Here is a 26,098-nt window from a genome sequence, read left to right as displayed (position 1 = left end):
TAATAATAATAATAATAATAATAATAATATTAATAATAGACGAAGAATTCCTGTTCCAAAAATTTTTACTACAAATCTTTAAAATAAAATAAAAACAATTGATTTAATGATTTTTTTTAAATAATACCATTTTATATTGTAAATATTATATTTATTTAAATAAATGTAAGATTCTATAAATTAATTTTATGAGAATAATTTTATTAATTTGATTAATTATTTTACTATAAAATAAGTATCATGAGACAATATTTACTTTATATTAATTTAGATATTAAAAAATTACTGATTTGCATTGTTTAAGATTAATACTTAATAAACTCTATTTGTAATTATATTTTTACAATTTTTGTAATCTATTATTTTATATAATTATAATTTTATAATAATAATAATTAATTAATGTTTAAATATTTATTATCTCAATAATATTAAATAAACAAACATATATATACAGTATATATATATATATAAAAAAAATTATATATAATTAACTTATCTAATTATATCTATATTAAAATAGAAAAAATAAGATAATTTTAAATATTTATTATTATTAACTATTTGTGTGTAGATATCATAGGTTTGTTAGCAATGTCTTGGGAGTCGATGACGACGACAGTGTAAACGGTGTCCGCGAGCCGTACTGACTATAAAATGTTAGTTTTGCGTTATTACTACTACCAGTAGTTTTGTCAAACACTTGGCACATATCGTGCGGCGGTATATAGAGATGCAGTGATACCGGTCCCGTCGGACCCGGATTTTCCACATGATGTATACCCATTGAATCTATAGATTTTTTTTAATAATCAAATAAAATAAAAGTTAATTAAAGTGTGGTTTAATTGAATAAAATTGTTAATAATAACCATTAATATAAGTAACACTATTCAATGGCATTTCATTTTCGTTCAATATTTTCAACTTTTCGGTACAGTTGTCATCATTAGACTTATTATTATTATTATTAGTACTATTGTCGGGCCATTCATAGCGTACTTCATGCAGATCTCCGGCCAACACCTAATTAAAAATTTAAAAAAAAATTTAATAAAAAAAATAAATATTAATTTTAATCCATCACTAATTATTACTGTATATATTTGCTATAAATAATATATATTTTTTGAATACAAATAATTTTTTAAAAAAATTAAGCAACACAAAATTATGGTGTAAATACAGTTATACTGTATTTTGATTGTAATGATTGTTACAAATACTTAATAAAAAAAAATTTAAATAAAAATTCATACTTTCATAAAGCAATGTGAATCTGAGTGGTCGTGTATACGCGATTTGGCCGCACGTGTCCAACAAACTAGTATTAAATTATATTTTCCGTTTCCTTTATCCACCAAATTTCTAGTATATCTATATATAAAATTTATATAATATTTTTCAAAATATTTTGTAGTTTTATATAAAAATAAAATAACAATAATTTAATTAACTTATGAAACAATATATACATACGTATAGTCATCAAAGTGTGCATATTTTGACCAATCATTTGAATTACTTTCATACGAAAGCATCAGATTTTGTACGTAATCTACATCTATATCATTGCTGGCAAATGCTTGCCTTAATTGATATATTAGATCATCTAATGTTTTAATTGATGGTAACTGTTTTGAATTATTATTATCATTCATTATATTATATTATATTATATATCAATAATATAAATTGATTTAATTATAACTCAAAAAATATATTTTACTAATTGAAAAATAATATATAAAAATTTATAAATTATATAATGTGTAAATAAAATATTAACAAATATGTGGCACACTTTTATAGCAAGACTATGACACGTATGTCTAATAAAACATCATATTATATATATATTCTCTAAAATAACAGATGATATCAAAACATATGATATCAAACAAACAACAAAAAATTGCAAAATATTCTCTACTATTGAATATCATTTGAATGTGTTGTTGTTGTTTGAAAGTAAATTGAATAAACAGTATTATCAAAATTTATCAAAAAATCAGTTAAATCCTATTTTAAAATTTTTAATAGGACGATATTAATTGATATATAATCTATAATTTCATATAAATTAATTGATTTATAAACATTAAAATAAACTAATCAATACAATCAAAATAAATTATTGATAATTAAGTGATAATTTAATTAAAAACAGCAATTACTGTATATATATATATAACAATCACTTTATTGATTTTTAGTAATAAAAAAATAATGATTAAATTTTAAATATCATTATATATATATATAATATATACTATATATTATACAATCTATGGCAAAAAAAACTGAAACTAATCTTATGGACGAAATAGCTTTAAGAAATTGATAAAATTAATAAATTAATTGCTAATTAAAAAAAAATATTGTTAAAAACTAATGCATAATATTCAAAGTTGAGAAAATTATTAAAAATATTTTTCTTATTTTTTTAATATTTATATTACAGTATTATATTATATTAAAAATGTTAATATTTTATAACAATGTGTATAATAATTTGTTAATATATATATATATTATTTATAATAAAAAATAATTGTCTCATTTTAATTACTTAATACTTAAAAAAAAAATAAAATAAAGTTATTTTATAGTATTTAAATTTTTTAAAAAAAACATTTACAACAAAATTATTAGAAAACTAAGCATTTTAATGAAAAAATGCCAAAAAAAATACTTATATTACTGTAAATCAATTTTAATTAACGATATGTATATACCATATATTCAATCTATCAATAAATATTATGTAAACAAAAATACAGGTCTTTTAAATACAATACAATCCCTATTCCACTCCGACATACCTGTGCTAACATAAAAATAAAATATAAATATATATATAATTTTTGTCTCTCAAAATTTTTCCTATGCTTTTCTCAACCAACAAACAAACAAACAGATAACTAAATAGTTTCAAATGTTTTGTCTCTAGAGGTGTATATTATTATTATTATTATTATTATTATAACATTAGTGATAAAAAACAAACCAAAAATGAATTATATCTATATATAAATATATACTGTATATGAATACAAAATAATAAATAAATCTAAATAATTAAAAGCTCAGTCATTTCATCTGATTAAACGATTCTTATAGATGTGCGCTATAGCTGTAACCGATTGCTGTATAATATCTTTCCGTGGAATTCCGATCCACGATTCGTGCCATTCCTCCGGTTGGACGTTCAACTTTTGCGACATAACTGCGCCAACCGTTAGACTATAGCCGGACGACCGAAAAGCGTAGTCAATGGGTGTTTCGAAACGCAATTGATTTATACATTCGTTGGGTATGGGTGTCAATTGGGTAAATACTTCAAGATTGATGGCCATCACTGGATCTTCTAATACTAGACAAGCCATTTCATACCATCTGTTTTTTTTGATATAAAAAATTACCGATAATTATAAAATACTTTTATATATATATAAAATAATAATAATGGCATCACTTGTCTGGCAGTACGTCAACAATGAAACTTTCGACGGACACAATCACTTGATTTTGCGGTATTGCACTCGTATTCATTCGTAACGATTGAATGCGTTCTTTAGCCGCTTTGCGGCCATTTTCGTAACCAACCGGTTGATTGGCAATGGAAAGCGATTGTGCGGACATACCGGACACCGTTGCCCTACCGAACACTTTCTGAAAGGCTTCGCGAATCGGTATGATCTTTGATTCCTTATCCGATGTCACCATTATATTGATATCACCGCCAGAATCTAAGAAATCAAAGAAAATAAATAAAAATCAAAAGTCAATAAATATATTCAAATGAATTGCATTTTAAACGTATGGTTACTACAGATAATCTCCTTCATTCCCGGATCTAATGTAGTGATCACTGTGTCCACTGAATTCTTGGCTTTCGTAGCCATTCGGGTAATGAAATCGTTGTTTGCAATCCAATCGATAAACACCGAACCCATTGATTCTGATCGCGATTTCGGCGATTGATTGCCTGATGTTGTTTCGTTGAGATTGACATTAATGGTCGGCGACGGCGGCGACTGAGATTCAGGTGGTTTAACTTCAGAAGCCGATGATATAACAATCGGCGAACTGACAGTTAATGACCTGATATCGGGTGGTGTCGGCAATTGTTGATCGTATGTGGAAGAGGTGGACGATGTCATCGATATCGATGGTGTGGTTCCTGAAGATATCAATAGGTTTTCAACAAAAAAATAAATCAATTCATGCTATCATATGACGTGTCACCGACACCTGTGTGTTGTGTATACGTCAAGACATTGCATGCATACCTGTGACTGCATTATTGGATCCATTGATCACCTCTTTATCGGTAATAAAGTGAAAACTATTGTCTCCGTTAGTGTCGGAACTGCTCGTCTCAGACATTGTTTATCAACAAAAAAAAATTATTATTATTATCTGTAATACAATTCAAAACATTTGTGTTGTTGTCATCAAAAATGTATTAATATATGTTTACAGGTGTAGTAGTCATGACAACGCATGCGTACACATATTACTGTAGTGTTTGTTTGTAGAAATTTATATACAAAAAATGTTTTGATTATATACAAAACCAAAACAATAGTAGACGCACAACACACACGAGCACACATAGATTTATTATAGATTATACTTAATATATATATATATATATATATATATATATATAAATTATAGTGTGTATAATAACTATGTAAAATTAGTCTATACTTTATAAAAAAATACTCCGCCCCTCTAACATTAAATACACTAATATTGCGCGCATATACATGCAATACTGTGTTAGTAATTGTTTTGGTTTTGAATATAACAGTTTTATAGCATTTGATTATTATACATGAAAACTTTATATTATTTTTTTCATAATAGCAATAATTATTATAAAATTTCAAACTTTATTATTGTTTTGTATTAATTTTTTTTAACAATACAATAATAATAACTTACCAGTGCTTAACATTATATATATAAATTTATAGACAAAAAAAATGCTAACAATTTAACAATATTTATTAATTATTTACAATGGAATAGCATTTTTAAATACTAAATAAAAAAATTTTAAAAAAATTAATTTAGTCACAATTTTTTCCACTATAATACTTTTTGAACTATAAAAATTTAAATGCAAATCATTTATACTTTATTTTTGATGACTCATACAAATCTAAACTTAAAAAATTAATAAAAATTTGACAAACATTTTCTCTATGTTCCTAAAGAGAAATCAAAATATTAATGTTGATTCATAGCTTGTTTTATACAAAATCGAAATCAAAATTTAAAAAAAAATTTATATAACAATCAGACAGACAGACAAACAGACAGTAAGACATATAGAACTCAGATATGTACTACTTTCGTGAGTTCAATGAAAATATTTCCGAATCTACATTTAAATTATTATAATTTACGATGTTAATAATTATTTTACAATTATGGACTAAAATTATGCCTAAAAAAACACTTAACATAAAATATATGTAAATAGTTGAAAATATTTATTAATTAATAATAATAAATATAATAACTTAAATAATTAGTAATAATAATCATAATAATAATAAACATTATTGATATTTAATTGTATAGTTACAGTAATATTTAAGACAACTATTAAAATTTAAACAATAAACTAATCCATTGTTTAAATTTAATTAATACATTCATCGACAATAACCAACCAGATTTAACTTTCAATAGTAGCCATTGAAATACTTTATAACAATAATCCATGACAATTACCAAATAGTTATGTAAAGTTTTCAAAATTTGTTTAAACTGTTCAAGTACATTGATGTCCATTTCAATAAATAGTTTATTTAATTTATATTGACAATTAATTAGTTTAAATATACTATCTTGAAATATTTTATTTATATCATCAATTGTTGCTTGTTTTTCATTATTTTCATTATTTTCATTATTTTCATTATTTTCATTATTTTCATTATTTTCATTATTTTCATTATTTTCATTATTTTCATTATTTTCATTATTTTCATTATTTTCATTATTTTCATTATTTTCATTATTTTCATTATTTTCATTATTAATATTTTTAATTATTGCTTTATGATTACCATGGCTTATGTCTAACATTTTAACATCTATATCATTGGTATTATTATTATTATCATTATTATCACCATCATTACTTCCATCAATACAATCAATAAAGTCATCATCATCATCAGTACTAGCATTATTATCATCAATATCATTATCAGGGTCAGTTGGCATAATTTCTAATAATGATTTAGCTTTACTATAATAATTATTAGTAGTATTATTATTATTGTTATTATTATCATTATTAGATTGTTGTTGTATTAGTAGATTAGCCATGTGTTCGGTCAGTTGGTTTGATTCCGCAGTCACCCGATCCCGTAGATCAGGAAAAACAGTTTCAATGTCTTTGAATTTTACTAATTTTGATCCCATTTTTTAATAAAAAAATAATAATCTATACCATATTTATAAATTTTTGAACTTTTAAGTTTGTTGTTGTTGTTGAAATTATTTAGTAAATTTATAAACTAAAACTAAAGTTTTACCTTTATTATTTTAGTCAAAATTGATTTATAGTAGTAAAATATAAGTAAAAATTATTTTAATTTTAATTAACTAATTAAAATCTTCATTTTAAAAAAACTTAATATACCATATGTTTAGTAAATAATATATAAATAATTATTTTTTAGTAATAATAATTAATTAATTACTCATTATTAATTAAAATAATTTTTTTAATAATTAAGATTTTTATAATAACAATTTATTGAAAATTAAATTAATACTTTATAAAATGTTAATTGCTATAAAATTATATTTATTTTATTTTTATAATAATTATTATAAAAATAATTATATTATTATTTTTGTTAGTTATGGTCATTAAAAATGATTGTCAAATAAATACAACTAAAATGTTAGACAACTATTATGTCTAATAGATTTAGATTTTAATTTTTATTTATTTATTTATTATTAAAAGATAATATTATTTTTATAAAGTATTTTTTTAGATAATTATTTTATAAAATAATATTTACACTATAGTTGTATAAATAATTTCTTTCAAACTTTTTTATTTTGTAATTTATTTTTCAACAAATAAAATATTATATATAAATAAAAGTACTTTTTATTAAATTATATTATACTGTGTTTATACAGTATATTTTTAATATATGTGTATATAAAACTCAAGGTTTATAATTATCTATATATTCCCCAGTAAACAGATATGCAAAAAACAAATAATTTAGTTTATTAAAAAATAAAATAATAAATTAACTGTTATCTAAAAAAATAAAATTAGAAAATAATAATTATAATTAATAAACTATATTATAAAAGAGTTTAACTATAAATAACAGAATAAATAATTTTTCACAAAAAATTAAATTAACTAATTTTCATTAAAAAAAATATTAGTTATTTGAAATAAATTTTTAAATAGTGAAAAAATAATAATATTATTTTTGAAATATTAATAATGAAACTAATATTAATTATTCTAACCTTATTGTCCATTATGTTGGCACTGGTATGCGGTATACAACAGTATAGCCATTTGATGCGTGAAATGGTTGTTAAAAGTAGTTGTATTAGAAAAAATACGGATAACCTAAACAATTGTCTAAACAAAACGTCAACAATTTGGACATTTGAATCAAAACAATATTGTTGTCAAAATTGGTTGGCCTATGGATGCATTGAACGATATTTTAATGTAAGTTTTTTTAATTATGTAATTTTAAATATAGTATATCTAATTTTTTATTATAAAATTTAAATAAATAAATACTAAATTATAAATAAGGTATTTTAAATGTTTTTAAATGCTACAACAAAAACAACAATAACAAAATAAATTAAATTAATATTTAATTAAGTTTATATATATATATATATAAATGTTTTATTTTTAATATTTGTTTTTTAATATATTGTTTTTTTCTACAAAAAAAAATTTAGATAAATACTGATAAATGTACAGACAGTGAATATACGGAATTATACTATGCATTGATTGAATTTAAATCCAATCGGGAAAAAGATATATGTATTGATTATAAATATCATAAACAAAATATGATAGCTTATTGTAATCAATTTGTCAACTAATAATTGTATCATTTATAATACAGGTATAGTTTAGTAATAATAATAGAATTTTTACAATTATATTATAGAAAATAATTAATAATAATAATAAATATTTTGTTAAATACAGTATATATATTATAAGTTATAAATTTTTTTAATTATAGTTAAATTGTTAGGATTATAGATACTAAAAACTATATCTTTGTAATATAATTATTATTATTATAAAATATTACAAATATAATAAATCTTAATTTTTTTTTAAATTAAACATTTTAATAAAAATATATTTAAAATTAATAAAAAGAAATATTTAAAAAATGAAAACTAAAAAATATTTTTGTGTGACTAATCATAAAATAATAATCTTTTATTATCATTATTATTATATTTATAAAATAAATTTTGTTTTCGTATTATTTAAATTTACAATAGTTTAACTTACCTATATTGCAATAAGCTATAATATTTCATTTGTTTTATGTACAATATTTTTAATTACTAATAATATTTTTTAATTATTATATAATCTAAAATATACAAATGAATAATAGTAATAAAAAATATATAGGTATAATTTTAACCTTACTTTTAATTAATTTTTAGTCTTAGTAATTTAATTTAATATAATTTATAACAGTAATCAATAATTATTCATAAATTAATAATCTAACATCAAAAATATTTTATATATTAAATTATATAAAATTTACTATTAGTTTAATAAAAATATATATAACAAAACAAATTATATATATATATATATATATATATTATTGATTGACTGTTAAAATATATTTTCTATAAGTTAAAAATATATTATTATTCATATAACACGCTTATAATAAATTATTGGCTAACTAACAACTGTATAATTTCAAGATAATTGTATTTTTTTTAATATTAATAAAATAATAATACTACTAATTATATATATAATAAAATAATTTATAGTTAAACTTTATATAAATATTGATTATATTGGTAAAATAAATTTTATATTGTATTTTTTTAGTTAACTATAATATTTAAAATAAAGTTTTTGATAACTAACTTTAAACGTATTATTATCTAAAACTTATATAAAATAATTAAATATTCTATTATAATTATATATTAAAATAATTTATAATAATATAAATACTATAAAAAAGTATAGTTGAGTATTATATTAATTTTTGTTACTTAAAATTTTAGACTAACATAATTAAGTTATTACAACAACAACAACAAAATAATGTATCAATTAATTGATAAAACAGTTGAAAATGGTGTCAAGTATTGTATACTAGTAACAAATCTAAGCGATTATATTAATAATATTAATATACCGTTTAGACGTATATTAATGATCATATTGGCTGATATCGTACATCTAGTATATATTATACGATATCTACTATCAGGACTCGTCAATAGGCAATGGATGCGCCAATTAGTAGGCGATCCGCTATTTCATATGTCAAAACCGGCATCATTTTGCTCCTATATGTTTGTCGATTGTGCCCTGGTATTTTTGTTAATCCCATTAACTGGACAGTACCAATATTATCGACACCAGTTGCCCATTATTGAACTATTTAATCAATGGCAACATAATACATTACCCAGATTATTACCAATTGAACGTAGAATACAATCTCGATTGACCTGGATATTACACTGGATAAGAAAGTTGGTACTGGTCTATACTTACTGGTCCATGGTCATATTGTTTAATATTTACAATTTTCTTATAATGTGGCTAGCCTATTTAAACTGGAATTTTAGTATACTAACTGTACTATTGGGTACTATGTCTACATTAGCCTGGACACTGGTAGCATTTTATGTACCATGTTTCGGTATAGTAGTATGGTCATTGATATGCTACTATTTGCGTTATAAATATCGTGATATTAACAATCAATTGGATCGGGCTATATATACTACTACTACTACTACAGTTAAATTTAGCGTTATCAATTTATTGATTAGACATCATTATGAATTATCGAAAATTGTCCATGATATAAATTCTACATTATTTAACTATTTGTTATTCTATTTATATTATATATCGACAGTGGGCTTTGAGATAATGTTATATTTAATATTTGCCCCTGATACTCAATTAATATCACGATTAGTATTTTCAGTTTATTTTATATTATTTTTTTCAATATATTTTATAATTAATATGATGTCAAAGTGGGTTCCATACGAAGCGCATCGACCCCGACATCAACTCCAGTCCTATATATGTCGTTCCCATCGACTATCGTATCGCCAGAAATGGAAACTCCAGTCAATGATTGAACGTTTGTGTGGACCCGACATTGGTTTCTATTGTTTGGATTTATTTCCAATGAATAACTGGGAGTTTGCTATACTGTGTGTTAATTTTGTTTATTTACATTTACTATTATTAACTAATTATCAAAATAAAAATTGATACAAAAAATAATATCTAAAATTTTTTTGATTATGATAATAATACTTATTTTTTCCTATAATCATATTAATTATTATTTTACTATAGAAATTGATTAAAATTGATGAAATATACTGTATATATATATATATTTCATCAATTTATTAAAATTATACTAATTGCTAATAGAAATTGTTTAGTATAATAAGTTTATAGAATAATCAAACAAAATTTTATTGTATAATTTAATTATCAATGTTCTAGTTTTAAAAAAATGTAAATAAACTTAATAAACAATAAAACTCAGCATATTAATTTTGCTTAAATTTTTTATTTATTTTTCAAATAAACTAAAAACATACTTAATTTATGAAATTAAATTAATTATTTTTTTAAAAAACAATATGATGTGATAATATTTTTTAAAAAAATGTAAAGTAATTAATTATAAAATATTATTTGTAAAAAATCTTAAAAAAATATAATTTATTTGTTATTTTATAATTAATTTACTATAACTAAAATGTTTAGATTATAAACTAAAAGATTATGTTATTTTATATATAACTTTAGATACTTTATATTAATATTATATTATTTGTCGTATAAGTTTAAATAATTAAATTTTATATAAATAAAATTATTTTTTATTAATAATTTTTATTAGTAAATGTTTCTTGTAATTTAAAAATTTAGTTTATCAAGAAAAATATGTTTTTAAAGCAAAATTAATTATAAAAATGTATTGTTTTGTATTCAAAAAGTGTATAACAATTAATAATTTTTATATAAAATGTGTGCATTAAATAGTGTAATCTGTATAAATATAATAAGTATTGTGTATTAATTTTATTATTTCAAATTTTATATAAATTGAAAATTCTAATAATTATTTTCTAAATAACAAAATATATATTTTTTTTGATAATTAATCATCAATATTTACGCAATTAAAAATGTGTATATTATCTCTAATCCTAGTAAACAATTATTGAAAAACACATATTTTTTAATGTCTATAAATAGCAATAAAATAATTTAGTAAATATCTATTTCTATTAGAAAATTAAAAAAATAAATTATTATTATTTTTTAAAAATCTATAGATATATAAATCTAGGTTAAAAATTTAAATAAAATAATAAGTATACTAATAAATAGTTTTTTATTTGTAAAATTTTTTTAATAGAAAAACAAATAAATTGATTTTTTTAAATATAAAATAATGACAAAATTATTACATATTATAAACTTGTTGGCGATTATGTTGGCACTGGTATGTTGTAAACAACAACAATATAGCCATGTGTTGCGTGAAATTGTTTGGCGAGATGGATGTTTGCAATACTACCTTGATGATATTAATCAATGTCTAAACAAAACATCAACACATTGGACATTTGAATCGCAACAATATTGTTGTCAAAATTGGTTGGCCTACCAGTGCATTGAACAATGTTTAAATGTATGTATAAATTATAACTTTAAAAATATATACAGTATATATTAATATATTGTAAGAAAAATAATTGAAACTTAAATTAAAATTAAAAATAATTAAAAATATTTTTATTATTAGTAATATGTTGCTTGATATATCATAGCTGACAACAATACAACACAATACTTGATTATGTTAATTTATTTTTTTTTTTTAAATTGAATTATTTTTAATATATATATTTTTAATTTACTTATAGAAAGATGATGATAGATGTGTGGACGATCACTATAGAAATTTGGACAATAAATTGATTGAATTTAAATTAAATCAAGAAAAAGATATATGTATTGAATTTAAATACACTAGAAATACTATGGATTATTTTTGTAAAAATGTACTAGCTAATGAAAATATTGATGATAATAATAATTATAATAACACTGATTATGCTAATAATTAACAAAACAATTGAATTGGTTAATCATAATTGATTAATTAGTTTCATGTAATTTATTTGAAAATAAAGTAATTATGGCATTATTTTTAAGTTTTATAWATAAATAAAATGATAATAAAAAATATTTTTTTAACTATTGTGTTTTTTATTGTACTAATAAAATTATAATTATATTTATTTATTTAGTTATTAATGTTTTGTATTAAACTCCTATTGACATAAATAATTAATAATAATTATTGATTAATTGTTTATCTCTAAAAATTACTCTTAATATTAATCAAAGACCAACAAAATAAGCAAAAAATTACATTTAATTTAATCTTAAAATTAATTTTTTTTAAAAATACACATTTGATTATATTTATATAATAATAAAAATACTAATATTATATTTAGATATTTATAATAAAAGTATACAGTWTTAATTTAATTTAATAATAAATTATAAYTTTATAAAATACTTAATTTTATTTTGTTTTCAATGAATTTATATCAAACAGATTTTTCTATTGTTTTTTACAAAAATAAAAAATATTACGCAAATAAAACTAATTTATTATTTTCTTAACTAACATATTTTAAAAAATCAATTTTTTATGAAATCTATACTTATTTTGTGAGCTATCTGTGTGCAAATAAATACCGGATTTTAATTTTATTTTTCTAATATTGTAATAATTAATAATTCAAAATGATTAAATCTACATTTACTAAAATTATATTTTTATGTAATTAATTAAAAAAACAATTGTATAATTACGTATGTAATTCAAACCTTACATTTAAAAAGATAATTAAATAAAACACATCATTTAAAATATAATAATATAATAACTAATTAATACAATTATTTAGAAATATATACAATAAAAAAAATATTTATTAATGATTTACAAGTTTTGAAAATACTATATATATATAAAGCTATAAAGTAATTTAGAAACTTAAATAATATATTTAATTTGAAATATATTTGTTAACTAAACTATAATATTACAATATTGTATTTTTATAGATTTTATTTTATATCATTTAATAATTATGAATAAATTATTACTTATTATAAGCTTATTGTTTAGTTTGTTGGCACTGGTATGTGTTCAAGATTGTGTACTAGATAATGATGATAATGCTAGTAGCAACAATGTACCTAAAGAGTATAACAATGGTGATGGTGATAATAATGCTAGTAGCAACAATGTACCTAAAGAGGATAACAATGATGATGGTAAAAATGGTGATGATAATGCTAGTAGCAACAATAAACCTAAACATTATAACAATGATGATGGTGATGATAATGCTAGTATCAAGTATGAACCAAAAGATCAAGAAAATTAGTGGTAAAGTTAATGATTAAAATAAATTAAATAATTAAATAGTTTGATAATTATTATTTTATTTTCCATTATTGTAATTAATTAGAACATATAAGAAATAAAATATTATTTTTTAAATATTTTTTTTGTGTATTTATTAATATTTTTTTTGTGTATTTATTAATATTTTGTACTTAATATTATTAATTGATAACAATTTTTCTAAAAAATAACACTAAATATATRTTAGAAGATACCTTGATTGTATAATTTGTATTTTTATTAAAAATAAATTAAAATATTTGTTTGTTTTATAATTTTATAAATTATTTAGCTAATCAATGTTTACATACATAACAATGTTATTGTCATTAAAAATATATTTTAAAATTTTAGARATTATTATTGTTTTTAAATTAKTKTTTTTACAACATTATTATAATTTTAGTTATACATACGACTAAACTTTTTTTAAACAAAAATATTATTTAATTTTATTAGATAAATAATATCTAATAAATTATTTCATAAATATTAATAAATTTAATATGTAATATTTTGTTTAAAACTTAAGTAATAAATTTATGTATTTATTTTATTAAACATTATTATCTTTTTTATTTATAAATTAAACAAATAACTTGAGTTTAATCAATAATAGTAAAATACAATGAAATATACAATAATAATAATAATAATTTTTTACACAATAAATACGTAATAATAAACTTCCTTAATCTTTATAAAAAAAACAAAAAAAACTTATTATCTATAGAATTATCTTGGTATTAGTTTTTTGGAAATAAAACTTATAATTAATAGATTGAATTAAAAAAAGTATATAAATACAAAAAATTAATTTAGAAAAATATATATTTATATAAAAAAAACATAGATATTTACAATTTAATAAATAGAAAAAATTATCAGTAAATTATTGTTATTATCTTAAAAATTATGAAACAATTATTACTACTGTTTGTTAGCTTATTGACCATTATATATGTGGCACTGGTATCGGGTAAACAACAACAGTATAGCCATTTGTTACGTGAATTRGTTGTATCAAATCAATGTGTTGAAAGACACCTTGATGATATTAATMAATGTTTAAACAAAACGTCAACAATTTGGGCATTTGAAACAACACAATATTGTTGYCAAAATTGGTTGGCCTACCAGTGCATTGAAAAATATTTTACTGAATGTATTAATTTTTAAATAATAATTAGTTTATAAGTAATTAAAAATTATTTATTACTTATTGAGTAGTAATTAAATAGTAGTAGTAGTAGTGATAGTAGTAGTAATAGTAGTAGTAATAATAATGATAATTATAATAATTCAATATCAATTTTAAATTTTAAAAAATATACTGTATATATTAATATAATACTAATAATAATTTATTAATAATATATATTTTTAAAAATTTTATTATTATTTTTTAATAATAAACTATTTTCTAAATTATTAATTTATAGAAACATCAAGATATATGTACAGACACTGAATATAAATGGTTAGACAATGATTTAATTGAGTTTAAATCCAAACAGGAAATGGATATATGTAGTCAAGTAAAGTACGATGGTGATTTTGATTTTAAATGTAAAGGTATACTAGCTAAAGAAAATTTAATACAAGATAATTAATAATAATAATAAAACTAATGATGATGATGATTATGATAATGCTAATATTTAACAAACAACAACAACAAAAATAATACAATGATTTAATAATTTTATAGATTGATACTAAATTTTAAAATATTTTTTAATTTTTATCTATTAATATGTAAAAAAAGTATTATAATAATATTATTTTTTTAATTTTAATAAATAAATTATAATATAATTTTTGTTGTTGTGAAATTTTTTAATTATAATAATTATTGGTTTATTTGTAAGTTTATTGACAAATTAATTATTAAATTAATTTAATAATAAGTTTAAACATTTATGTCTGATAACACTTTAAAAACTGTAAAATAAACTAATCTAAAATAATAATAATTATTATTTATTTATTTTTCCTAATAATGTTAAACAATGTCTAAAAAACTTTATATAAATATATTATCTTTTGCAAACCAATTGTGTGAATTATTTAATAATATTAGTTATTAAATATTTTTATATTATTATTAWTGGTAGTAGTAGTAGTAGTAGTAGTAGTAATACTATTATTTATAATATTATTATACTGTAAAATAGTCAATATCTTTAGTAAATAAGAAGTTTAGATTATAAATATATAAAAAACAAACTACTTGAAATGCGGTCATAATAATATGATACATTTTTTAATCATTATAAAAATGGGTGGTAATCTTGCGGTATTAATAGAAAAGTTGTAGATAATTAAAAGTTGGTCTAATTTCCAATAAGTAAAAAATTATCCGACCACCAATTAATTTAGCACAAAAAAATTAAAACATGTTTTTTTGTATAAAAAAAGCTTCCCGTTTTTAATGAAAACGGGTGGTCAGATCTAAAATTCCTCAATAGAAAAGTTGTAGAGGACAAAAAGTTGGTCTAGGGTTCCGATAAGTAAAAAATATATCCGACCACCATATATAAAAAAATTATAAACTTGTTTTTTTTGTATAAAAAGAGCTGCGGTCCGGATTTACACGAAAACGTGATCAGTTCTTGCGGTCCACAATAGCAAAGTTGTAGAAAAATTGGTATGAGATTATATTAAATAAAAAATTTTATGACCACCAGGTGGCACACAAAATTTTTTTTATATCCTAATTTATTAAAAAATGATTAGTCACATTTTAAAGAGGATAATTTTTGATATTAAATAATTAAATTATTAAACCAGATAATTGTACAGTAATTAATCACAAATATAATTTTTTATTATATATATTATAATACTATACGTAACTTATACTATTACTTATAATTATTACTTATACTTATAATTTTTTAATTTCTTAATTGCTGTACATATTGTTTATATTGTTTTAAAATATTATATAAATTTAACCATATGTTAAACAAAATATTAATTTAATTACTTTTTACATAAACAAATATTATTACAATTTTACTTCTAACTTTACAATGCAAATAAATTGTACATAAAAATAAAATAAAATAGTTTTTTATAAATCATTTTTTAATAATTCTAAAATAAATCGTATATTGTATAAATTATCACAGCTAAATTAATTAATAAAAAATATTATACTATTTGTAAACACTATATTTGAATCTTGTTCAAATATAATTATGTTATTACTAACAATATCAAATGAATTAATACAAGTAAACAAAATAAATTAAAAAAATGATATAATATTCATTGTAAAATACTATTTATTTTTTAATTATTATTTTTTGCTACATATGGTTAAATTATAATATTTTATAAATAATATTATAATAACATAATATAACATTAAACAATATTATAAACAGACAATTTTCAATAAAAAAATACTTTTTAATTTTTTTGTGCGCCCCCTGGTGGTCGAATAATTTTTTACTTATTGGAACCCTAGACCAACTTTTAATTATCTACAACTTTTCTATTAAGGACCGCAAGATCTGACCACCCGTTTTCGTGTAAATCCGGAAAGCTTTTTCTATACAAAAAAAACATGTTTTAATTTTTTTTGCGCCCCCTGGTGGTCGRATAATTTTTTACTTATTGGAACCCTAGACCAACTTTTAATTATCTACAACTTTTCTATTAAGGACCGCAAGATCTGACCACCCGTTTTCGTGTAAATCCGGACCGCAGCTTTTTCTATACAAAAAAAACATGTTTTAATTTTTTTGTGCGCCCCCTGGTGGTCGGATAATTTTTTACTTATTGGAACCCTAGACCAACTTTTAATTATCTACAACTTTTCTATTAAGGACCGCAAGATCTGACCACCCGTTTTCGTGTAAATCCGGACCGCAGCATTTCCCATAGCGGACCGCAGTTAAGGCATTCCCATAAAAAACAAACTACTTGAGTTTATTTCATAATAATATGATACAATTAAAAAAAATTAGTCATTATAAAAATGCTATAATAATTTATTATTATCTAAAACTACTTCAAGTAATTAAAATAAAACTTATGATTAATAAACTGTTTTATAAATTACTATTAGTGTCTTGATTTCCAACTAAAAAAATTATTTTGTCGGTTCAACGCTTATAACTGGGACTTTGTATGTCCACCGAAGTTAACCAGTGGACGCTATTTCCGAAATTTTATTATAACTATAAATAACTATTTGTTGGGTTAGATACTATAAAAACTTATAAATAATTATTTCATTGATTTTGAAAAATATAAGCATTAAATTGTAAAATATTGCACAAATAATTTTAAAAACAAAAAGTAATAGTTATATAAATTATATAAAATGTGTAAACTGTTATTAACTCATATTACTTTTTTAACAATAGAAATAATTAGTTTATTTATATAAATCATTTTTGTAAATATGCTGAAAACAAGTGAATTATATATCAGTTGAAATATTTATAAGAAAATAAATGACTATTTCAATAACTATTTGGCTTTTTTGGCAATTATATACAACTATTTAATACATTTTAAATAACTATTTTAACAACTATTTGACTTTTTTTAGCAACTATTATAACAACTATTTAATAGAGTATAAAAATTATTAATCATTACACTAATTACTATTATAATACTAGTATACTATTATAAATCTATTATAAACTGTATAGTATATTACATTATATATATATATATAGGATATAACAAAAAAATTAAAAATATATATGTAATAATTTAATTTTTATTGAAAATAAATTATATTATATATTTATTATTACGAATTTGTTTTAATTATTTTATATAACCTATAATATTTAAAAACCTATGATTAATAAACTACTTTTTAAACTCTCTCTCTCTCTATATATATATATATATATATATATATATATGAAATAGTTTAGAAACTTACATAAAATAATTTCTAGTTATGAAAATTAATTAATAAAATAAGTTTAATAGACATAAAAATAACTTTATTCAATATACTGATTGCTAGCATATTGTTTAGTAAGTTGACAATAGTATGTAAATATATGGATAATAATAATTAACTAGTGATGACAATAATTTTTTTAATTAATAAATTTATAATTTAAAAAAAATAAATAAATATTCAAGCTTATTTTTTAAACTTCATATATATATAATAAAAAATTATACTAAATAATTATTATTTAGTATAATGTATTAATATAATTAAATAATACAGATTATAATTATAATTAATAATTTATATAGTAAAATATTAATTATAAATTTTATTGTATAATAATTTATTAGTTAATTACCTAGTACAAAGTTTATTTTTTAAAAATCTTATTAGTATAGAAATTGTCAAAATTATCAAAACTTTATTTTTATTTATTACTATTCATAAACCAATTATATGATTTTTATGATAAAAACAATCCTATCATAAGTTATATGGATAGCAATTATATAACTTTATTTTATTATATTGCTATTGAATTCATATTTATATTATATTTTAAGATTAAAATTAAGATTAATTTCAGAAAATTTATTTAAAAAATGTGTAATAAAGTTGCCCGCTCATTATTTAACCTGGTATTTGATAACGTAAATAAAAAATTTAGTTAATGTAATATMTATAACTTTATATATATATATATATATATATATATCTAATAAATATATAAAAATTATCAAAATTGTAAAATTTGACTTAACTAAACTTAATAAAAAAAAAATTAATTTATTATTAATAAAATCTATTAATTATTATTATTCTTTATTTTATTAATAAATATTCTATATTTACAATACATAATAAAAGATAATAATTTTATTTATAAATAATAAATTTACTAAAAAAAATCAAACTTTTTTAAAGATTACTCAACAATAATAAAATTAATTTACAACTCTTTTTTTAAAAAATAAAATTTATTAATAATTATCATATAGAATCTTTTATGTAATTAAAATATAAATAATTTATAAATAATAAACAAAATTATTATAAAAAAATACTATATAAATAAAGTTAAATATAATGTTAAAAATAAAATACTTATTTAATTAATAATAAAATAGGTTTTAGAAACATTTTAATTATAGAAAAACAAATTAATTTTGTTATTTAAAAAATTATGAAACAATTACTACTAATCGTAAGCTTACTAACCATTACGTTTGTGGCACTGGTATGTGCAGACATGATCCCTGAGCCGTCTAAGCAGCAACCGTATAGCCATTTGTTGCGTAAACTGGTCAGACAAAATCGTTGTATAGAAAAGAACCTTGATCATATTAACAAATGTCTAAACAAAACATCTACACACTGGGCATTTGAAAGCGATCAGTATTGTTGTCAAAATTGGTTGGCCTACCAGTGCATTGAACAGCTACTGGATGTATGTATTTAAAAATTATTTTTAATATATATTGTGCAACAACAAAAAATAATAATAGCAACTAAATTAAAATTAAATCAGTATACTAATAATTTTATTATTATTATTACTTTTTGGTAATATATTATAAAATACTAATATTAACTATACTTATCTAAAAAAAATAATAAGTTATTATTATTATATTTTTTTTAATTAATTTTTTTATCATTTATAATAATATAGAAACATTTTGATAAATGTAGTAATGATGACATTATCTATTTGGACAATGAATTGGTTGAGTTTAAATCCAAACAGGAAATGGATATATGTAGTGATGTTAAGTATAATGAAAATCGTATGAATTACAGATGCATTAATAGATTGGCTAAAGAAAATACCGTACAATAATATTACTGATGATTTGAAATGAAAACTAATTAACCATGCTAATTTGTACTTGATATTTATACTATTATTACAAGTATTATCATTATTATTAATACTGTATTTATCTTAAATTCAAAATGTAATTTCAAAATGTATTAATTTGTTTTTATTAGCTAAAACAGTATCTATTATTTATATTTTATTTATCTGTATTGCATTATTTTTTTTTATTTTAATAAATAAATTAAGAAAAATTTATTTGTTTATAAATTTATTATTTTTTGTCTTGTTTTTAACTAAACTATTTATTTAAATACAGGTATTTATAATATGTTTTGTTTAATATGTTTGACTAAACATTATTATTTTATATTGAATTTACCAAACTATTTAGTTTAATATTTATAATTATATTATAGTTATTATATTATAGTTATTATATTATAGTTATTATATTATGTTTAATGTAACTAAACTATATTGTTATATGTAAATGATAACAGTATAAATACAATTTCTATTTTATAACTATAATAAATAAAATGATTATTATGTTTGCTAACACATAGATTACATATTTGTTGTTATTACAGTATTTAAAAAAACTAACTTTAAATATTAACTTATATTTAAAAACATGATTTATATTGCTATTTTATTTTCATTATTAATATTAAATAAATAGATTACTTTTAAACATTTTTATTAGATATAAATAATTATTATATATAAGGATGATAATTATTTTATTTATAGTATTTTTTTTATTATTTTAGGTTTGTTTTAAGTTCAATGTAAATGTAAATTTGTTTAGATATCAATTAGTAATAGCAAAATTAATAAAAATATATACAGTCTAACAATATTATAATAATTTCCTATTATATACAATGTATAATACTGTATAAATACGCTATATATTATGTATATATATAATATAGTAAACATATTTTAAAGTAAAACATTTACAATAATTAAAAACTTTATCAAGCACGCTTATCAAATAAATATGTTTATACATTAACTTATTGAAAAATATTATCTAAATAACAAACTTGTAATATAATAATTATAATAATAATAATAATTTAATTAGCCAAGTTTAAATAAATATTGAATAATAATAAAAATTTAATTAGACAAGTTTAAATAAATATTGAAAATAATAATAATAATAAATTAACACAAAATAATTTACTTATAATTATCATTTAAAAAGTTTAGATTTAATTAGATTGCAACAAAAATGCAAAAATTATATAGTAGTAGTAGTAATAATAATAATAATAATACTATTATATTTATAATAACTATAATTTTAGTTAATATTGTTTTCAACTGTCACTGTAAATGTCCCGAATCGGCTGATCTGGTAAAGCCATGCGAGTGCCGGTATATTGACGGCACCGACAGATACGATAGTATTACAGAACTGATATGCGTTGGTAACGATATCCATGATTTGGTGCCAATATTCGAAGGGTTATCCAGAAAATTACCGTCAGATCAGAAAAACTTTACATCACTAGTACTGTTGAGGACGGCTATCAAGTCGTTGCCGGCACAGGTATTCCGCGACATACGATTTGATCAGTTTATTGTCAAATACAATCAAGAGTTGACAACTATAGATACGGATGCTTTTCATGGGCTGTCACTGAAACTGATACATTTGGGTGACTGTCCACTGTTAGACCATAAACATGATGGCGGGGGTAGTGGGTCAGGGACTGATATATTTGCCATAGTCAACAAAATGACCCAGCTACGCTATTTGGCCCTGATCAGATGCAATTTGGAACAGTTGCCCGATGAGGCAATCAAACAGCAGCTACCTGTGCTTGAATCTATATCCCTGGTAGGCGAAACATTGAAATCAATTGGTGCACGCGCATTTTACGGTGCCCCCAATCTCAGACACCTCTACATTGAGGACACCTCTATCCAGAAACTAAATGCACCATGCTTAGAATTTAATTCCAATAATAATAATAATAATAATGTATTGAAAATTTTATTCAACGCCAACCGTCACCTGAATAGTGCCAGTTTTGATGGTCAATCGTTGGCACAGTTCGGCAGCCAACGGGTGACCAACATTACTATATGGGATTCAAATCATTGGCACTATTTGGACGAATCGGTATTTCGACCGTTTTTTTCGGCCAATCCATCCAATGAATTGATTTTCTATAAAAATGAACTCAAATGTAAAAATTCAAAAAATAATTGGCTAAAAAATGAACCGTCAATTTTGGGCCGTATTTTTCAAGTAATCGGCACTAATGGTCATCGAATAAATATCGATAAATTAGCCGGGTGCTAAAAAAAAGTAAAAATTATACACACAAGTTTTATTAATGTAATTTATTGTTATGATTTTTTTAGAATTATTAAATTTGTTTTTTTTAATTATAATATTTCATAAAGTGATAATTTATGATAATTTATTGTAATATTAATTATCCAACTGTTTATTAAAAAAAAATCATAATAAAACTATTTTAAAAAATATAATTAATTTATTGTTTTTTAAACTAGTTGTTTACTATTAATATTAATATTATAGTTAGTTTTTTTTAATTATAAAGATATTTTTATAGCATAATAATTTTTTTATAAATAATCTAATTATGCTATAAAATAAATATAATAATAATAAATAAATAATCCCAAATGTATATATTTATATAAAATAATAAAAAATACACCTGGATCAAATTTGTTATTGTATTATGCCTATGAAAACACAAGTGCCCGGTTAGATTTTATTTAGTGGTTTTCATTTTTGTGTTGTTGTTTATTACTAATGGGAGACTGTTAGCCTTGACCATTACCAGCACATRTATGTTTAAGTCACGGTCAGTAACTGGTTAATCCCGTAATAGTAGTCTATATACAGATATCTACAACTGTTTATTATGCAATAAATATTCATCAAAATTAAAGTATAGTATAGTAAAAAAAAATTTCTAATAATAATATCTAAATCAATATGTAATTTACTTCAAGTATTAATTAGAAATTATTATAAAATAATTAATTAATTTTTTAAAGTAAGTTGCAAATTGTTATAATTTTATCAATTGTTTTTATAACTAGCAATAATGATAAATAATAGTTTTTTTTAAAAAAATAATTTTATTATATTAAATAATAAGAATTTGTTGTTTAAAAATATGAAACTTAAATAAGATTAAATTGAATTATTAATTTTTTTTTTTGATAAAATTTTACTGATTTATATATATTTTTTGATAAAATTAGTTAAACACAAATTATGTACAAAATGAATCTAGCAACTTTATTTAAAAACTATGTCATTTTTATTAGATTTTAAAAACTTTAGTTAAACACAAATTATGTACAAAATGAATTTTACAAAATTTTAATATGAAGTTGCTAGATTCATTTTTAGATTAAGTTTACACTGGTCTCTAATTTAAAATGAGATAATTATTAGTTTTATTTTAAAAAATTAATTATTATTATTTATTAAACAAATTAATTTTTAATTTTAAAATTTAATAATTACTAAATTGATACTATTTTATTAGATAGGTTTTTTGGGTGTCTCTAATACATATATTGTTGTTTAAATAAATAAATTTTTATAATCATTGGCTTTAGATTAGTATAACTAAATTTTTTAAATACATTTGTATCTTATATTTATAGTTTTTAATTAAAATAAAATACATTATAAAAACTATTTTCTAAATAATTTATTGCATTTAATTATATGATAGTTTTAATAGAAATATTTTTTATAACAATAATTTTGTTTTTTTAAAATTTAATTATTCTATAAAATAATACCTAAAAAATATAATTTAAATAAAAATAAATTGTATGTTTATTTAAACTTATAATAATTACATTAATTGTAATCTCATAAATAATATAATATAATGTTTAGTATGAATATTATAATTTATATTTTATTTATTTATAATTTATTTTATAAATAATTATCTAAATAACCTAAAGTTAAATTTCTAATTAATCAATATTTATAGTAAAACTATTGATATAAAAATAACAATATTAATAAATTACATAATAGTTTAGATTAGTTTATTACGTGATATTTTTTTCTATATAATAGTATTAAAATCGCATTTTTTTACCTAATATTAATAAATTTAATAATATATTTCTATAAATATTAAATATACAATTATTTAGTAATATGCAAAAAAAATTACTTTTATTAATGTATTTTGAATGATAAATATAMTAACCTCTAAAAAAATATTTTTTTTAATGTCATATAAATTATATTAGCCTTAAATAGGCAAAATAAATAATTGAATAATTTAGTTTAATCAAAAAAATATATGATGATGATATAAATGTTGCTCTATTATCTGAATTTATTTTACAATAACATTAAAAATGATCTACGCCAATTTGTTATTATTATGAAAAAAATAATTAATAATTTGAAAAATAAATTCAATAAATATATTAACAAACACAACGATATATACAGTGCTATCGAAACTATTGAACAGTTTATCAACACATATCATATAACTATCTACAAGTCGACAGATGATTATTGTTTGAAAACTGTACACAAACCGTGTCGGGTATTTTGGATACTTGTTGGCCGATTATGTTGTCTACTGTCGACAGTGAGGTTTACCATTATGGCACTGTCATCAAACACTAGTAGTAGTAGTAGTAGTACACCGCAGTTAACTAGTATACTGATCAGTGATTTTACTAAACTATTTGCCGTTGAATTACCAATGGGTTGGGCACTGTTAGTTTTGGCCCTGTCCCTAACCGGTATGATACTGGTTGGTAGTTATCAGGAATCAACAGGGACCATGTATCTATTTGATTTTCTAAACAAACTCAAACATAACCGATTAATGTATCCATTGATGCCAGGTAATTTACTAAAATTTGGCCAGGTAGTCAATCGATTGAACAGATTCCTGATGAACCAAGGTTATTTTCTATTGGTAACATTGTTTTCGCTAACACATTTATACATGCTTAGTTTATGGGTCTATACCATTGACCATGGTTGGAAATATTGGTATATGCTAGTACTATGGCAATTGATTAGTATGGTTGCTATTGAACAGTTAGCTGGTATAACAACTATTGGTTTGATATACTGGTGCTCGAGTGTCTACTATTTGAAACTAAAATATTGGGAAATCTATATCAAAACACTAAATGCTTACAACTATGGCGATACACGACAATTAATTGGCCTAATTTTTGAGCACAAGTATGTCGAACGGTTGACCAGCGATTTGAATCATTTTACTAGACTTATATTGTTTATAATTTATTTTATACTAACACCCGGTGCCAATTTGTTACTGTACTGTGCCTATCAAACGGAACTACCCATAGTTGTACGGTTAGTTTTTGGTTTATCATTTTTGTTGATACTAATGGCACTGTTAGCCATGACCATTTCAAGCACATGGGTCAGTTACGGTGCACGACAATCGCGTAGTACACTATATAGATATCTAGCTGAGCGTCGGGTGCCGTATGTTATACTTAAAC

At 20.3% G+C, this 26,098-nt stretch overlaps 3 protein-coding genes across 4 annotated transcripts; 1 reads left to right on the top strand and 2 right to left on the bottom strand.

The window, feature by feature from the left end:
• Nucleotides 1–526: 526 nt before the first annotated feature.
• Nucleotides 527–1,683, bottom strand: LOC128956773 (cysteine dioxygenase type 1-like). Its single transcript, XM_054302489.1, has 4 exons — nucleotides 1,480–1,683; nucleotides 1,260–1,377; nucleotides 873–1,026; nucleotides 527–792 (listed from the first exon to the last, which is right to left on the bottom strand). Exons 1-4 carry the CDS (start codon nucleotides 1,659–1,661, stop codon nucleotides 578–580), a joined length of 669 nt encoding a protein of 222 aa, XP_054158464.1. The 5' UTR covers nucleotides 1,662–1,683; the 3' UTR covers nucleotides 527–577.
• Nucleotides 1,684–3,023: 1,340 nt separating this feature from the next.
• On the bottom strand, nucleotides 3,024–4,510 carry LOC128956767 (protein PRRC1-like). Of its 2 annotated transcripts, none has more exons than XM_054302482.1 (4): nucleotides 4,296–4,510; nucleotides 3,833–4,186; nucleotides 3,479–3,752; nucleotides 3,024–3,399 (listed from the first exon to the last, which is right to left on the bottom strand). In XM_054302482.1, the coding sequence occupies exons 1-4, from the start codon at nucleotides 4,390–4,392 to the stop codon at nucleotides 3,099–3,101; spliced, it is 1,026 nt and encodes a 341-aa protein (XP_054158457.1). In that variant the 5' UTR covers nucleotides 4,393–4,510; the 3' UTR covers nucleotides 3,024–3,098. The 2 variants fall into 2 exon arrangements, with proteins under 2 accessions (XP_054158457.1, XP_054158458.1); XM_054302483.1 differs by having other exon boundaries at nucleotides 3,836–4,186.
• Nucleotides 4,511–19,896: 15,386 nt separating this feature from the next.
• On the top strand, nucleotides 19,897–20,615 carry LOC128956786 (uncharacterized). Its single transcript, XM_054302501.1, has 2 exons — nucleotides 19,897–20,188; nucleotides 20,414–20,615. The coding sequence occupies exons 1-2, from the start codon at nucleotides 19,925–19,927 to the stop codon at nucleotides 20,579–20,581; spliced, it is 432 nt and encodes a 143-aa protein (XP_054158476.1). The 5' UTR covers nucleotides 19,897–19,924; the 3' UTR covers nucleotides 20,582–20,615.
• Nucleotides 20,616–26,098: the final 5,483 nt, after the last annotated feature.

This window comes from Oppia nitens, unplaced genomic scaffold (assembly GCF_028296485.1).
Source record: "Oppia nitens isolate AA-2021 unplaced genomic scaffold, nextdenovo-longstitch-racon4-pilon3 scaffold32_pilon_pilon_pilon, whole genome shotgun sequence".
NCBI lineage: Eukaryota > Metazoa > Arthropoda > Arachnida > Sarcoptiformes > Oppiidae > Oppia > Oppia nitens.
The sequence above is the reverse complement of the archived record's forward strand: the minus strand, read 5'-3'. Positions and strand labels throughout refer to the sequence as shown.